The sequence below is a fragment of the Pipistrellus hanaki genome (genome assembly GCF_964339955.1).
Source record: "Pipistrellus hanaki genome assembly, chromosome: 18".
NCBI classification, from domain to species: Eukaryota; Metazoa; Chordata; class Mammalia; order Chiroptera; family Vespertilionidae; genus Pipistrellus; species Pipistrellus hanaki.
This window is the reverse complement of record NC_140520.1, coordinates 30511204-30529058: the sequence shown is the minus strand read 5'-3', so window position 1 is coordinate 30529058 and position 17855 is coordinate 30511204. Positions and strand designations below refer to the sequence as shown.

The 17855-nt window shown below is 40.2% G+C and overlaps 1 protein-coding gene across 10 annotated transcripts in view; it reads left to right on the top strand.

The window, feature by feature from the left end:
* Positions 1-17855, top strand: part of CD55 (CD55 molecule (Cromer blood group)) — a 29611-nt gene that overhangs the window by 518 nt on the left and 11238 nt on the right. For 6 of the 10 annotated variants that reach the window (XM_084865787.1, XM_084865781.1, XM_084865783.1 and 3 more), the window contains exons 2-7: positions 950-1135; positions 2918-3109; positions 3714-3813; positions 5304-5389; positions 14917-15012; positions 15815-16774. In XM_084865787.1, the coding sequence (XP_084721913.1) occupies positions 950-1135; positions 2918-3109; positions 3714-3813; positions 5304-5389; positions 14917-15012; positions 15815-16774 (1620 nt within the window). The remainder of the gene's footprint in view (positions 1-949; positions 1136-2917; positions 3110-3713; positions 3814-5303; positions 5390-14916; positions 15013-15814; positions 16775-17855) is intronic. The other 4 variants (XM_084865788.1, XM_084865790.1, XM_084865789.1 and 1 more) reach the window with 2 other exon arrangements.

Here is a 17855-nt window from a genome sequence, read left to right as displayed (position 1 = left end):
GGGGAGGAGTTTGGAGGGAGAATGGGGGGGATGAGGACCATTGTGTGATACCGTGATCCATAAAAAAAGAAAAAATAACATTGGGTGAGGATCAACAACAACAATTGAAAACACTAAATTTATCCAATCAGGTTATTGTTTGTTTGTTTACTGTACCATGACTATCAATATGTTAAGTTTTTCTTCATGACACAAAACTCACTTTTGATGTCTGATAAACTAGATTCCTTGGTGAAAAACTAAGGGGTGACATACTTGCTCAATATTTTTAGTCTTTAAACAGAGAAGTTTGATGACCCAGCTAATTCTGAAAAATAAATCACACATGTTAAAACTGACAAATAAAAATAATAAAATAAAATAAAATAAAATAAAATAAAATAAAGATCAGGGCTCCTACTGGCCTTATCTCGTGGGACAGGAAGAGGATCTCTGCTGCTAACCAGCAATTAGGGGTCTTGCTGGGCGGCGACCCCAAATGGCACGGCTTTAGGAGTGAGGCGCGAGTTGCTGAGACAGCAGCAGCTGAGTGTGCAGAGCAGCCGGACACTGGGAAGCAGGAAGGCAGTGCTGGGCTAGGGGGGCCTGTTAACCCCCCAACATCTTTCAGGGCGGGAGGCCAGATAACCCACCACGCTGGCCCCGCACCAGAGTCCAGGGCTGTGCAGCACCTGGGGCCACACCAGTAATTGCACATCTCCCCTCCTGGCCTCAGTCTTCATGGTGTGCATAGCAACCGTATCTAAGTGCAGGGAAATACTAAACCACCTCACAAAATAATGGGAGGGGAGGGGTTCATTCTCGCCTTATGTTAGCCTTGAATCCATTGTCAAGATTGGAAGCCAGTCGGCACTGGATCAAAATGTGTGTCAAAAGGCATGGCTGCTTCCCTTTTGCTCTCAATGGAAACATGGTCTTTTCTTGAGTTTCTTTTTTTTTTCATCTCTAGGTGACTGTGGTTTCCCCCCAGATATGCCTAATGCTACAGTACTGTTGGAAAATCGTACGATTTTTCCTGTAGGAACCGTAGTAGGATACTATTGCAATCCCGGTTTTGTGAAAATTATTGGAAAGGTAAACGTAGTGCACTGTCTTCCGAACGATCAATGGTCAAAGCCCGAAGTATTTTGCCAACGTAAGTTCTTCCTTTCTTTTCAGAAAAGTGATGGGGCCCCTGACCTGTGTTGCTCAATGGTTTGCGCTTCCTCCCATGCACCAAGAGGTAGCTGGTTGGATTCCCAGTGGGGGCACATGCCAGGGTTGCAGGTTCAATTCCAGTAGGGCACGTGCAGGAGGCAGCTCATTCCATTTGTTTCTCTCTCATTGGTGTTTCTCTCTCTGTCCCTCTCCCTTCTCCTCTCTCTAAAAATATTTTTTAAAAGCATATATTTAAAAAAAAAAGTTATGGGAATGGAATATGTTAAGTTAAAATATATCCCTCTTCCCAGTGACTGGCAATTGGTACTTTCCTGGCATTGTTACACCCCAGGATATACGTGTTAGCACTTCACACTCCAGCTAGTTAATGGTGTTACTTCCGGGACTAGATCCTACATCTTCATTAACAGCCCGTCCCGCTCCCCACACTGTATCTCCTGAACTGACTAACAGAAAATAACCAGTAGTTACTCTTGTTGTTTAGGGAATAACTTAAATAGGAGCATGTTGGGTAATTACAGTGAGACACATGGTATAGATTTCCTAAAGAAGGACTTATCAAGTATAACACTGGGGTGGTATTTTTAAGATGTCTCTTACCTGTACCTCAAAACCTATATACGGCCCAATCGTAATTTTGACATAGACAAGAAGGTATAAAGATAAGATTTGATTTCTGCCATTGAACAAGTTTGGAGCATTGGAAGCGACAGCATACATAGAAACTGCCACCACAATATTTTTTTTAAATGGGCTTTAACTTTTAAAAAATATATATTTTATTGATTATTTTTACAGAGAGGAAGAGAGAGGGCTAGAGAGCCAGAAACATCGATGAGAGAGAATCATCAGTCAGCTGCCTCTTGCACACCCCTACTGGAGATGTGCCCGCAGCCAAGGTACATGCCCGAACCTGGGACCCTTCAATCCATAGGCTGATGCTCTATCCACTGAGCTACACCGGTTTCGGCAACTTTTTTTTTTTTTTTTTAACTTATCTGTGATAGAAGGCAGTAACATGTAATACTGTTACTCTACCACCTCTATTACTTCCTTTAATCCTCCAGACAACTCCATCATTTCACAGTTGAGGAAACAGGTCCTGAAAAGTTAACTCCCTTAACACCCACAGTTCTCACGCAGAAGAGCCCAGGTTCAAACTTGAGTGTTTGAACAATAAATCCAATGGTCCCGTGCCTCCATCAATTCCTGTTTGCCCAGATGGCTCAAGTTTATAAACACTGCAATGTACACATCGGCTCCTCTGAGCCTTGCCCCCGGAGGTTGCTGTGGGATTGAATGAGTTTGCTTGCAGAAAATGTTTAGAAGATCCCATAAATATTAGCTTTTGTTGATACTCTGTCATTGCCCCTGACATTAGCCAGGGGGTGTGAATATGTCATCTACCCCGGTGCTACAGGGGGCACAGGGCAAGGGAACCTGCATGTATTGAGTTGGTGCCAGAACTGTGCCATGCAACTTACACGGGTTATATTCTTCGAATTGTGGGCCTAAGTGACACCTATGTGCTCAATCTACTTCACAGGCCTTAGTCATTAGGAAACAAAAGCATATATTTGAATATGCTTGATACCCTATAAATGCCCTATTGATATTCATATAACTTAAGTGCCAAATGTGTACAAAGAAGTATGCAAAAAGGAGGGGATGTGAAGACAGATGGTTCCAATAATTAAATATAGATTATGAAATAAAGTGATATGACTCTTTGTTGTTGTTGGTTTGGTAATGTTTTTAGGTAGCTGTGGGACTACACCCAGAGTACCTTATGCACATAAGAAAGATATTTACATCCCAGTGAGTTACCACCCAGCGGGTTACGTTGTGGAATATGAGTGTAATCCGGGCTTCGCAAGGAACCATTCCATATCAGGGAACGTAACTTGCCTTCAGGATTATACATGGAGCAAATCGGAAGTATTTTGCTATAGTGAGTATAATTTTAAAGAATATTCCAAAATGTATGGTATTTGGGGAAATAGTATTTAATCTTCTATTCATGCTTGAAGTCTGTGTGTATATATTGTTATTTGGAATGATTTAAAAAAAAAAAAAAGAATGATTAGAGTCATCTATATACATAAAAGGCTAATATGCAAAGTGTCCCCTCGGAAGTTTGACAGGGAGTTCACTCGCTTGCTATAACATGCACTGGCCACCAGGGGATGGCACAAAATGAAGGAAAGCCCTGATCAGCAGCTGGAAGGCCCTGATGGCCAGCCAGGTCTAGGGACCCTACCCGTGCACAATTTTCATGCACCTGGCCTCTAGCTTTATTATAATTAGGCAAACTAAATACTTGAGAGAGATAAGAATAATAATTGATGCACAGATTTCACACTTAGTTTAAGATTACCTTAAGTGAAATGAAAAAAGTATATACTCCTAAATAGGCTGCTTCTTTGAAACTTATAAAATAATTGTAGGATTTAATCAGTCTCAGGATAAGAGATTACCAGTGCTTCAGATGATGAATTTGTGTAGATGAGCCTAATAACTTAATAATAAAAAAAAAAATTTCTACTGTCTTCTAGAAAAATCATGTCCTGATCCTGGAAAAATAGAAAATGGTCATATCACTATACCAACTGACATATTATTCACCTCAGAAATCTACTTCTCATGTGACCCAGGGTAAGTTTTTGCATACTAACCAATCTCTATTTAACAAGTGAAAACACAAATTAGAATTTAAGATGGAGATTTTTAGAAGTGTGGATAGTGTTCACAAGCTAGTAGCAATAAAGCAATCCTTCTGCTCAAAAGTTTTCCTCATGAGCTTATCCAAGTTAAATGTAGTAAAATGGGCTAAGAAAGGAAGATGTTTTATACAACCAAATCCTCGAAATTTTTAGGTTTGAGTACATATGGTTCATTATAAAAATTTAAATGTCATTAGTAAAGGAAATTACTTACAGAAATTAAATCTCAGAGTTAAATGAAATCAGTCTTTAATTTACCTAAATAATAAATTTGCATGTGTTTTTAGCATGTATTTATTTTTCTTTATTGATTAAGGTATTACATATGTGTCCTTATCACCCCATTGCCCCCCACTTCCACCTCCCAACTCATGCCCTCACTCCCCTGGTGTCTGTGTTCATTGATTAGACTTATATGCATGTATACAGTCCTTTGGTTGATCTCTCCCCCTTACCTCTGAGGTCTGATCAATGCTTCTCTTTCTCTGGATCTGTTTTTGTTCATCAGTGTATGTTCATTATATTCCACAAATGAGTGGGATCATATTAATATGTTTTTATATGCAACCAATCTGTTATAAAATACCTTATGTTAAAAACATGTAGTCCTAGTGTTACAATATCATCTGACCTAAGGTCTATTATAAGTTCTCTATGTAGAGAAAAGGGCCTCACTCATTGAGTATTATCAGTGTCTCAGATACTGCTGAAAACTTTATATTCATTTTCTTATTTAATATCTGCAAATTGAATTATGATATTTTACTCTGTGTGTTTGTCCATTTTTTATAAAATAATGTCAGCATCACTTATCTCCTGTACTATAAACAGATATTTAAATCATTAATATCAAATCTGGGGGTACTTTGAACCCTTTAGGTATAATTATATTCTATTATTCTATAAAGCCTGTATTGATCTTTGAGAATTCAGAATAGAAAATATTCAAGCACCAATATAAATTGAAAGTCTTTTAAAACACTTTAATATTTTCTAAATTATGGCCCACCCAAATAAGAAATGTTTTGCATGTTTTATAATTATCTTTTGGATGTCACTTTTTTAAATTTAATTTTTTCTTTAAACTACATATTTTCTGGCGTATAAGACGACCCCCTAATTTTACAGTTTAAATCTAGGTTTAGGCCTATATTCGCTGTATAAGACTACTCCCCACTTCAAAGAAAAGACTTACTTTGCCATCAAGATCTGCAGGTAATTTTTGTGCAATTTTGGTCTTTTGCCCCCGATTTTCGGTTGACTTTTTCATTTCAAAAGTTATCTTATACGCCGGAAATACGGTACCATATGAACTTTTATCAACTATTATTTTGTCTCCATCTCCTGGTAGAGTGAATATTTTAAGATGGTATTCTGGAGAATTTAAGAGAACACAACTTTTCTCATCCTCTCATTGTTTAGGTACAAATTAGTTGGTGTAAATTCTACTTACTGTGATTATGAAGGAGATGATATGATTTGGGAAAATCCATTTCCAGAGTGTCAAGGTAAGACTGAAAAAATCTAAGCACTCACATTGTGGGGCTAAACTATCAACGACAAATTACTTTCTGTGCATTAAGAATTATTCACAGTGTATATTTGTAGTACCCTTACCTTCTAATGTGTGTCTGAGCTAATTTAAAGACTTTTATTTGTAACTAGTGGCCTGGTGCATGAAATTCATGCACATTAAAAAGGGATTAATTAGAGGAAATAATTTAATATTGCTATTTGCCTTTTCTCTATAATAGAAATGTCAGAGATGAAAAAAATTAGTAAAATGTATATGAAAACCTTCCTCCTGTCAGAGTCTGGGGCACACCATGGGACCCAGAGTCAAGTCCCTGCACACCCACATGCACCTCAAAATCGCATGAGACCCAGACCCAGGTCCCCCACGCCCCAATTGAGCTAGATCCAGACCTGGCCAGTCCCACCCTTGTCAAGCCCCACTGGACAGGAGCATACCCTCAGGTACCCTGGCCCAGCGCCAGGACAGGGGGCATGGCCTAAGGTCCCCCAGCCAAGACCGAGGCAGGGGTGTGCCTTGTGGTCCTCCATCAAGCCCTGCTAGTTGTGCGACACTGCCTGAGATCCCCTGTCAAGCCCTGTTGCGGGGGGTGGGCATGGCCTGAGTTCCCTCTTCAAGTCCTGCCAGGTGGGGGGGTGGGTGCAGCCTCAGGTTGTCTGGCCCAACACTGGAAGGGGAAGCATGCAGCTTCAGGTCCCCAGTCAAGCCCCTCTGGGTGGGGGCACGGCCCGAGTTACCCTCATCCAGCACTGGGGGTACACCTTGAAGTCCCCCATCAAGTCCACTGGGTGGGGGGCATGGCCTGATGTCCCCTGTCTAGCCCAGCCAGGCAGGGTCACAGCCTCAGGTCCCTTGGCCTGGTACTGGGGTGGGGAGCTTAGCTTGAGTACCCTGTCAAGCCCCACCTGGTGGGGGGGTGCAGCCTGAGGTCCCCTGGCCTGGAGCTGGGGCAGCAGCCTGAGATCCCTAGCCTAACACCAGGACAGGAAGTGCACCTTGAGGTCCCCTGTCAAGCCCTGCTGGGCTGGGGGCATGGCCTCAGGTCCCCTGGCCTGGCACTGGGGTGGGAGATGCAGTCTGAGGTCCCCCAGCCTAACACTAGGGTGTGGGGTGCGGCCTGATGTCCCCTGCCAAGCCCCATGGGGGTAGGGAAGGGCATAGCCTCAGGTCCCTGCTGATTGCTCGTTAAGGCTCCTTATGGGAACTTCGCCTCAGTTGTGGGTGCAACCATGTTTTTGTAATTTATTACCTTTGGAGATAAAGCATTAAAAACAAACTAAAGCAAAAACCTGTTTGGCTCAGTGGTAGAGCGTCGGTCTGCGGACTGAGGAGTCCCGGGTTCGATTCCGGTCAGGGGCATGTACGTTGGTTGCGGGTACATCCCTGGTGGGGGTGTGCAAGAGGCAGCTGGTCGATGTTTCTCTCTCCTCGACGTTTCTAGCTCTCTATCTCTCTCCCTTCCTCTATGTAAAAAATCAATAAAATATATTTTTAAAAAAACAACAACAACACTAAAATTTGTGTTGTGGTTGGTCATTTATTATGTTGCCATTTCTCCTACCAGTCAGACAAAATAGGATGGGGGAGGAGCCCTCAATGGACTCATCTTGTCAGCCCTGAAAATCCCTCATCTAGTGGGAGAGAGGCACTCCCAGAGGAGGGCCGAGCATCGCCTTTTAAAGTATGGGAGCTAGGGCAGGAGTTCCACTTGCCTAAGTTCAAAGGTTATACTGATTGCAATGGCCTCCCCCTTCATTCTTGTACTCTATTACTGTTTCATCTACACTCTACCCGGAGTTATCCATCTGAAACACGAACATGACTTGTCTTTCGTTTATAGCTTGTTGGGGCTGGCCAGCAGACCCTGAGTGACAGGTGAATGATTACTCTGACCCAGGATTGCTGTGAAAGAGAGGGCTAAGGGACTGCCTGCCGAAGGAACCAGACAGCCTCGATCACCTGCCTTGTTAAGCTTTTATTATGACAGTAGTTTGAGATAAAGTTTATCTTTTAGAAACAGCCAGTAGGGTAAGTAATCTTGGGAGAATATGTGTTTGCAGTGTCCTTTAAGCAAGGACACCCAAGGATTAAGCATAAAGATTCCTGTAAACACCTGGGGGCCTGCACATGCACAGACTTGTTTGGAAAAATCAAGGAATAATTAGGGGTGCCATAAACAGGCCACCTTCAGCACACTTCCCTTTTCTCGAATGTCCTCCTTACAAACTTTCCAACCAAGTCTCATGTACTCCTCAACGTAGCTTCTTAGTGTCTCCTCGTCACTTACAAACTCCAAACTTCTTGGTATAATGTACAGGCTAGGCATGGTCTACCTACTTCTCCACTCTCGTGTCGGGCCCTTGTACTTTATGCTCTACCCACACAGACTACAATAGTTTTCTGTGTACCTCATGCTCTTCATGTTGTTCTTTCTTTGCTTGGTTGATTGAGTGTGTTTTTTTCCTTCTTCGTATGAGTCTGCTCTGATTGTGTTTCTAGAAGCTTTGTCTGACCTTCCAAGCTGGTTAACTGTCCTTCTCTCTTTCCACACCACTGTGCATGCTTTTGTGTTAATCCAATTGAAATTCTATCTTTAAATCTCTTTCCCTCCTATATTTGAAGACATAGGAATGATACCTTATTCTGTTTTGAACTTCTATATGCAGAACAATGCCTGGTGTGTATTAGGTGCTCAGAAAATGTGTGAACTGAACTGATGGTGTTATGGTGGTCATCACATACCATAGCCTAGTGTAAATCAGATTACTCCTGATTTGCTCCTTGCTTTGATTAATGGCCTAAAATGAATTTATAAAGTTGTTAGTATTCTCTGGGTTTATAAGGACATTTGTTGAATATAATTTGATGTCCACATGGGATCACATTACTTTCCTGCTTAAATAAAAGAGAGGAACAACATCATGGCTTTATAGAATGTGGAATCACTGAAGCTTTTATTGGGGCATCTACTAGGGGCAGGCCTCTGTTTATAATATAACTAGAGTAATTCTGCTTATATATGTTTTACAAACTCAGCCACTCAATAAGATTTGCTTTAAATAAAAGGCTGTGAGTCAGTACATGCTTAAAGATTTGTATTCTAAATGTCAGAATCAAAGTGGGACATTTAAGATCTTTTGGTCTATCCCAATGATCTATTCCTATTTCCCAAGTATGCTATTTGAATACCCAGTGTCTTTTATTTGATATCATTTCCCCAAAGCAATGCCCTTTTCTCAGTTCTGTCTTAGAATAAGGGTACATCTTGGGTTTAAACTGAAGTTCCATTTACTCTCTAAAGTCTCTGTCCTATATTTTGGCCCCTGAACCCCTTTACTTTTTCCAGAACCTGTTTGATAGATAACACACACAAACTTAATTGTAATTTTTTTTTATTGATTATGGTATCACATAATTGTCCTCATTGTGATATTGTCCCCCAATCCCATCCCAAACCCCTCCCTACATATGCCCTCACCTCCCTCCCCCTCCCACCCCCGTTGTCCATGGCCACTGGCCAGGCCCATATGAATGCACACAAGTCCTTTGGTTGATCTCTTCCCCTTTACTCCCACGCTCTCCTACTTTCCCTCTGAGGTTTGAAAGGCTGTTCGCTGCTTCTCTTTCTCTGGGTCTGTTTTTATTCATCAGTCTATGTTGTTCATCATTTCCTCTAGATGTGTGAGATCATGTGATCTAAGAAATACCCTTGTAAGAACCTAAACTGAGACAAGCCATAATGGTTATGCTGAGAGGCAAATGAATCAGTCTGTAATGAGTTCCTTTCTGGGCCAATAGTTCTTTTGAGTCCCAATTTCAATGTCAAATAGTTCCTTATGTGTACATGTCAGCCATGATATTTCAGATCTGGTTGGTGGACAAACGGTGGTGATGTGTAATGTTTGTTTTATGCGTGTGTTCTAAATCTTATTGCAGTCCTGTGCTGCTAATGACATTCCAGTCAATGAGGGACTGCACTTACAATGACGGTTTCATAGGGTTCTAATGGAGCCTAGGTGTGCAGGAGGCTATCCCGTCTAGTTTTGTGTAGGTGCACTCTAGAATTGTACATAAGCATATTTGCATTTTTCTGGGGAACACAATTTTTCATCAGATTTTCAGAGGGTTCTAAAAAGGTAGTTTTATATACTTATGTATATAAACATTTATATACCTACATATATGCCCCATGTTTTTTTTTTTTTGGTTTGTTTTTAATATATTTTATTGATTTTTTTACAGAGAGGAAGGGAGAGGGATAGAGAGAGTTAGAAACATCGATGAGAGAGAGTCATCGATCAGCTGCCTCTTGCACACTCCCTACTGGGGATATGCCCGCAACCAAGGTACATGCCCTTGACCGGAATCGAACCCAGGACCTTTCAGTCCGCAGATCTACGCTCTACCACTGAGCCAAACCGGTTTTGGCTGCCCCATGTTTTTAGTGAATTAGCTTAAGTTTCCTATTTCTATTTTTTTTTAATTTTAAAATTATTCCCATCCCTATCCACTTTCTTTTGGCAACCATCATTTTGTTCTCTATATCTATTGGTTTGTTTCTGTTTTGTTTATCCATTTGTTTTGTTTTGTTTTTCAGATTCCACATATAAGTGAAATCATATGGCCTTTGTCTTTCTCTGTCTGACTTACTTTACTTAGCATAATGCCCTCTAGGTCCATCCATGCTGTGGCAAATGGCAAGATATTTTTATGGCTAAATAATATTCATGTTCATGTACACACACACATCACATCTTTTTTAGTCTATTCACCTAGGTTAATGGACACTTAGGTTGCTTCTATATCTTGGTTATTACTAGTTATGATGCAATAAACATAAAGGTGCATATACCTTTTCAAATTAATGTTTTATTTTTCTTCAGATAAATATTCAGAAATGGAATTGCTGGATCATATGACAGATCTGTTTTTAATTGTTTGATGAATCTCCCTACTGTTTTCCAAAGTTGCTGCATTAATTTATAATCCTACCAACAGTGCACAAGGGTTCCCTTTTTTTCCACACTTCTCCAGCACTGTTTTTTTTAGCACTTGTTATTTGTTGGTTTAATGATGATAGTCATTCTGACCATTGTGAGATAATATCTCATTGTGGTTTTAATTTGCATTTTCCTGATGAACAGTGATGTTGAGCATCTTTTTTACATGTATGTTGGCGATCTGTATGTCCTCTTTGGAGAAGTTTCTATCTAGGTCCTTTGCCTATTATTTAATTGGATTGTTTGTTTTTTTGGTGTTAAGTTGTATGAGTTTATAATTTATTTTTGAATATTCAACCTTTATTGGATGAATCAATTGCTGGTATCTTCTCCCATTCACTGGGTTGTCTTTTCATTTTGTCAATGGTTTCCTTTGCTGTGCAACAATATTTTAGTTTGATGTAGCCATATTTGCTTTATTGTTTTGTTTTTTTCCCTTGCCTAAGGAGACATATCCAAAAAGATATTGTTAAGAACAGTGTCAAAGAGTTCACTGCTTATGTTTTGTCCTGTAAGTCTTATAGTTTCAAGTCTTATGCATAAGTCTTCAATCCGTCTTGAGTTTGCTTTTGTATATGACATAAGAAAGTGATCCAGTTTTATTATTATTTTTTGCATGTATCTTTTCAGGTTTCCCTCTAGCACTATTGAACAGACTGCCTTTATTTTTATTTAGTTTTAATCTTTATTGTTGAAATAATTATAGATGTCCCCTTCTTTTTCCCCTATTGACCTCTTCTAGTCCTCCCCTGTCTCCTCCCCCCAGGCCTTCACCACCATATTGTCTGTCCATGGGTTGTGCATATATGCATACAAGTTCTTTGGTTTATCTCTTCCCATCCACCCACCCAGCCCTGCCTTCCCTCTGAGATTTAACAGTCTGTTCCATGCTTCTGTGTCTCTGGACCTATACAAAATGAACAGACTCTCTTTAACCAATTGTATATCCTTGCCTCCTTTTGTAAATTAATTCACTGTATTAACGAGGATTTACTTTTGGGCTCTCCATTGTAGTCCATCACTCTATATATCTGTTTTTAGGCCAGAACGCATTGTTTGGTTATTATAAATTTATAGTATAGTTTTATATCAGAGAGTGTGATACCTCCCACCTTGTTCTTTCTCAAAATTTCTTTGGTTATTTAGGGTCTTTTGTGATTCCATATACATTTTAAGATTAGTTGGAAACTCAAACAAATAATAAAAGCACAGAGTCACACAAAAAAAGTAAAACATGAAAATACAAGGGAATACGAAGAACAGTGACAAGAGTAAATAAATACTGAGAGAATAAATGCAGCATCTTGTGGGGTTTGAATTGTATGTAGAATACAGACATACAATAGCAATAACCCAAAAGACAGGAAGGGGTCACTTCAATGTAAAGGTTCCCAGGTTCCAGCAGTACTAAAAAGTGGTCAGAGAGTTAATCTGCCTAATTGACTTACAGTCTAATACTGTCATATCTAGGGTTGTCTTGAAAATAATGATAAAAGAATATAAAAATGACAAACTAACAAAGGAATGATAAGGAATCCAAAAAGCAGCAAGAACGGGGGAGTGACAAAAAGAAACATAAAATAAGTCCTGGCCAGGTAGCTCCGTGGATTAAAGCATGATACACCAAGGTTGCAGGTTTGATCCCCAGTCAGGGTACATACACGAATCAACCAATGAATGCATTCATAAGTGCAAAAACAAATCTATGTTTCTCTCCTTCTCTCTCTCTCCTCCTCTTTCTCTCTAAAAAATCAATTTAAAAAGGAAAACATAACATAGATGGATGGAATAGAATACTGATAGTAATGTGTTTGATCATTGTGATTTGACTAATATTGTCAGACTAGATTAATAAAGTACAAGTTAACTATTTTCTTTCTTTCTTTTTTTTAAATATATTTTATTGATTTTGTACAGAGAGGAAGGGAGAGAGATAGAAAGCTAGAAACATCGATGAGAGAGAGTCATCGATCAGCTGCCTCTTGCACACCCCTACTGGGGATATGCCCGCAACCAAGGTACATGCCCCTGACCGGAATCGAACCCAGGTCCCTTCAGTCCCCAATCCGACGCTCTATCCATTGAGCCAAACCGGTTTCAGCAAGTTAACTATTTTCTATTTATAAGAGCTACAGTTTAATGATCAGAAGACTGAACAGGTGAAAATTAAGGATGGAAAAAATATGCTATACAAACAGTTACCAGAAAATAAAAAGCTGGTGCCACTCTATTAGTATCCAAGCATACTTTAAAATCAAAGAGTTAATCATCATAAAGAGGTCAGTTCCACCAGAGTATGTCCCAATCTGAACTCTATGTGCTCTTGAAAAAAATAGCTTCAGTCTATATATAGCAGAGATGGGGAGAAAGAAAAATAGACAACTCCACAGTTATAGTTTGAGAATCCCGCATCTTTCTCTCAATAGGTAACCACAGATCAGAATATAGAAGACACGACCAACAATTAAACTTAAAAAAAAAAAAACCAAACAGATAAATCTATTGAACCCTAAAAGTGTTGTTTTTAAATATACACAAAATATTGACAATATCCCGGACTCTAAAACACCATGCATTTAAGAAGATTGAAGTTACTCTGAGCATGCTTTCTGACCCCTGTGGAATGAAAGTAGACCTCCAATAAAAAGATAACTAGAAAAGTAATTTCCAGGAGATTTAAACTGCAGTATTACAAAGTCCTTTGGATCAAAAAGGAGAACTTGGAAGCACAAAACAAATTGTACAAATGATGGCCTTAGATGAAAAGTCCATGTGAAAAGTTTACTTACCCTAATTATAAAACCTATCATTTTCTGGGTGCCTGCTGAGTGCCGTGTCACCTGCTATGTATTTTACTTGTTATCCCTGGCAGGGGTGGGGAACCTTTTACTGTCAAGAGCCATTTGGATATTTATAACATCGTTCATGGGCCACACAATATTATCAACTTTAAAATTAGCCTGCTATATTTGAACAGCTTTAAAATTAGCCTGCTATATTAACTCACCCCTAATGCCTTGGCGGGACCAAACCAATTTTTTTTGGGCCTTATACGGCCTGCAGGCAGAAGGTTCCCCACCCCTGAAATAGCATCCTATGAGGCAGGTAAAGGATGTAGCGATACATGACATAACATCTGAGTGTCTAGAGCAGGATGTGTGCCGATGCTGTTGGCAGTAGCAGTGCTAGATGATGTAAGATGTGGCTTCAGGGACCGACTGTGGGAAATAACTTACCCAAATTATTTCCCTCATCCCTTACAGTGAGGTCACACAGCTGCTCTGCTTTCACCCTCATTTTATATGCGGAAACTGAAGTTCAGAGGGATTAGGGAATTTGGTCTCTAGGACGCTGTGAAACAGGCCTAAACACTATTCGGTTCCGCCTTAAGAGGGCATTTGCATATGCAATCTGGAAAATATTATGCTAAGTGAAATAAGCCAAAGGGAGAAAGACAACTACACATGAGCTCACTTATTTGTGGAATCTAATTGAACAAAAGGAATTGGCTAGTGCCTTAACTGGTTTGGCTCAGTGGATAGAGCGTTGGCCTGCAGACTCAAAGGAATTGGCCAGCAAAATAAGACCGGGAGCAGGGAAGCATGGGACAGACTGACATACCTCGATGTGGGGTTTGGGGGACAAGAAGAGATAAACCACAAACTTATATACTTATGTGCATAGCCCATGGACACAGACAGTAGAGTGGTATAGACCTGGGAGGAGGGAGGGGTTAGGAGGAGGGGGTAAAATGGAGAGAAAATAGGAGATATTTGTAATACTATCAAAAATATATTTACAAAAACAAACAGTTAAATGGTCTTGAAGACATAACATTTTACTGTGTTGTTGTGTGTGTGCTTCTCAGCATAAGGTCTTAACTGAAGTTGTGCTTCACACATTGGTTAGCTCACCTAAAATCCAAAGAGGAACTAATCGAATGTGTGTAAAGTTGGTAACCAGCACAAGAAGAGAAAAAAGGGGAGTTGTTTTATTCTGCCTGGCTTTATTACTTCCAAAAAGAAGTGAAGCAAGAGACATTTCAAGGTCACTACCATGTCAGGAGAGCTGCAGAAAACAGACCTCTGTGATGGTCTCTGTTGTGATTCTCTCTATTGGTCCAGTGTTTGCATCCTGCTGCTCTTTGGTCTCGGCATGAGCAAAGGAAGACGATGTAGGAGAGAAAATATGTTTGTCTGGGGTGTGTCACAGAATGAGGTCACTGGAACTCGGACTTCCGTTTCCTTTCTCCACACAGAGAACAGTTTAAGTACCTCAGTACTGCTTTGGTGTACTTAGTTGCCTACAGGTATAATTTATGTGGAAGCAAAAAACAGTGTAGCATTTTAGATCCTTGGGAAATACACAAGACTTGGATGACTAATTGTCATGTTTAGGTGTGCTTGTGGGGCAAGAAAGAGGAGTCATTGAGTTAGCAGTTGGTTCCTAAATCTTAAGAGCATGCCTTTGCTAATGTTTTAAAAACATTTTTCCTCCACAGAAATTCCTACAACTACTCAGAAACCCAGCACAACGCATGTTCCAAGTACCAGAACCCAGTCAACTACTCAAAGAACCTCCTCTGTAGATGTTACAGGTACAGAGTTCCCATCAGCTCCTCAAAAACCCACCACAGTGCCGAAACCATTTTGCCTCAGTGGATAGAGTGTCGGCCTGCAGACTGAAAGGTCCCAGGTTCGATTCCGGTCAAGGGCATGTACCTAGGTTGCAGGCACATCCCCAGTAGGGGGCATGCAAGAGGCAGCTGATCGATGACTCATCCTCATCGATGTTTCTAACTCTCTACTCTCTATCTCTCTCCCTTCTTCTCTGTAATATATATATATATATATATATATATATATATATATATATATATATATATATACCACCACCATAAATGTTCCAGCTACGGAAGCCCCACCTGCTCCACAAAAACCCACTACAGTAAATGTTCCAGCTACGTAAGGAACACCAACTCTTCAGAATCTCACTACAAGAAATTCTTCAATTACAATAGCCCTACTAATACCTCAGAAAGACACCTTACCTGTTCTAGCTATAGATGCGATGTAAGAGAGAAAATATGTTTGTCTGGGGTGTGTCACAGAATGAGGTCACTGGAACTTGGACTTCCGTTTCCTTTTTCCATGCAGAGAACAGTTTAAGTACCTCAGTACTGCTTTGGTGTACTTAGTTGCCTACAGGTATAATTTATGTGGAAGCAAAAAACAGTGTAGCATTTTAGATCCTTGGGAAATACACAAGACTTGGATGACTAATTGTCATGTTTAGGTGTGCTTGTGGGGCGAGAAAGAGGAGTCGTTGAGTTAGCAGTTGGTTCCTAAATCTTAAGAGCATACCTTTGCTAATGTTTTAAAAACATTTTTCCTCCACAGAAATTCCTACAACTACTCAGAAACCCAGCACAACGCATGTTCCAAGTACCAGAACCCAGTCAACTACTCAAAGAACCTCCTCTGTAGATGTTACAGGTACAGAGTTCCCATCTGCTTCTCAAAAACGCACCACCATAAATGTTCCAGCTACAAAGGCCCCATCTGTTCCTCAAAAACCCACCATCATAAATGTTAAAGCTACAAAATCCCCATCTACTCTTCAAAAATCCACCACCATACATGTTCCAGCTACAAAATCCCCATCTGCTCCTCAAAAACTCACCACAGTAACTATTCCAGCTACAAAATCCCCATCTGCTCCTCAAAAACTCACCACAGTAACTATTCCAGCTACAAAATCCCCATCTGCTCCTCAAAAACACACCACAGTAACTTTTCCAGCTACAAAATCCCCATCTGCTCCTCAAAAACACACCACAGCAACTATTCCAGCTACGGAAGCCCCATCTACTTCTCAAAAACCCACCACAGTAAATGTCCCATCTACGGAAGGCACACCAACTTTTCAGAATCTCACTACAAGAAGTTCTTCAACTACAAAAGCGCTCCTATCACCTCAGAAAGACACTTTACCTGTTCTAGCTACAGATGCCCCACCAACTTCTCAGAAACCTTTCGCAGTCAGTGACTCAGCCACCATAGTCAAAACTTCTGTCTCAAAGGCTCTATCGACAGAGACCCAACTCACAGTCCAGACTCTCCTCATGACAAATGCTTCTGCTACACAAGCCACATCAAAATCCCAGAGCTTCACAACAGCAAAAGCTTCCTATGCACAGAGTCTTCCAGTAACACAAAAATTCTCTACTGTACATGCCCCAATGACTAAGGGCCACTATACAACCCAAAGATTGACCTCTGCTCATATTGCAGTAACCCAGAATCAAATTGTTTTCACGCGACAAAGCACCTCTAAAGGAAGTGGATTCCTTACAGCAGGTGAGCTGACACTACTCAGGTTCCAGAGTGTACGTGGGTCCAATGTGCGATGGGTGGAAAATGTCAACTTGAATAATTACATATTCTAGGATTTGCTGTAGTCAGAGGTGTTTGCATACTAACATTTTAGACTTTCTTCAGAGGCAGACTTGGATTGTGGTAGGGCAGATCTTAAAAAAAAAAAAAAAAAAGGAAACATTTTGCAATAATATAGAAAATGGTGTGACCCCATTAAAACAATGCTAAGTTAAGGTTGGTGAAAAAATTCTGTTTTCTTTAGGGAGTCGTTGAATTTTTCAAGACTCTTCAAAGAACCAACTATAATGCCATCCTTGAAGTTGTTTTCTGGGTCTGGTTCATGGTTAGAGACCCATCCCTCAAGCATGCTAAAAGATCTCTCCAGATTCCCTAGAGTTGCTAATTTGGTAAAGCAAATCAACAGTATCTTCTAAGGAACTGAAAACACAGTTCTTTGACATAGCTCATATGAATGCAGGGCTCCTTAAACAAAGGCACTGGAAGTAGAATATGCTGTTGACTTTAGAACTGCCTGTTGAGTGACCTTATGAAACCCATCTTGCTAATTAATGCTGCTTTAGACCACTAGGATGTCGTCTTGTCCTACATCTTGCCTAATGGACAGCCATTTTTATACACATTCTTCTCCAATAGGGATGCCTATTTTGTTTTGTTTTATGTTGTTCCTTGGGCAATCTCAATAGAACTGAGCCAGGAGATAAATTTAAAAAACATTACTTTAACATTTTTATTGAAGTTAACGCCCAGGAAGAACACATTCATGTGTGGTTTAATAACTTTTTAAAAACATTACATTTATTGAGGTGACATTGTTTAATAGGATCGTATAGGTTTCAGGTGAAGATTTCCGTTACATGATCTGAAAACTGCACTGGGTGCCCACCACCCAAAGTCAAATCACATGCCATCACCATATATTAGGATCCCTTCACTCCACCCACACCCTTTGATCTGGCAACCACCACACTGCTGTTTGTGTTCATGAGTATCAGATTTATATCCCACAAATGACTGAAATCATATGGTTCTTAGTTTTTTTCTG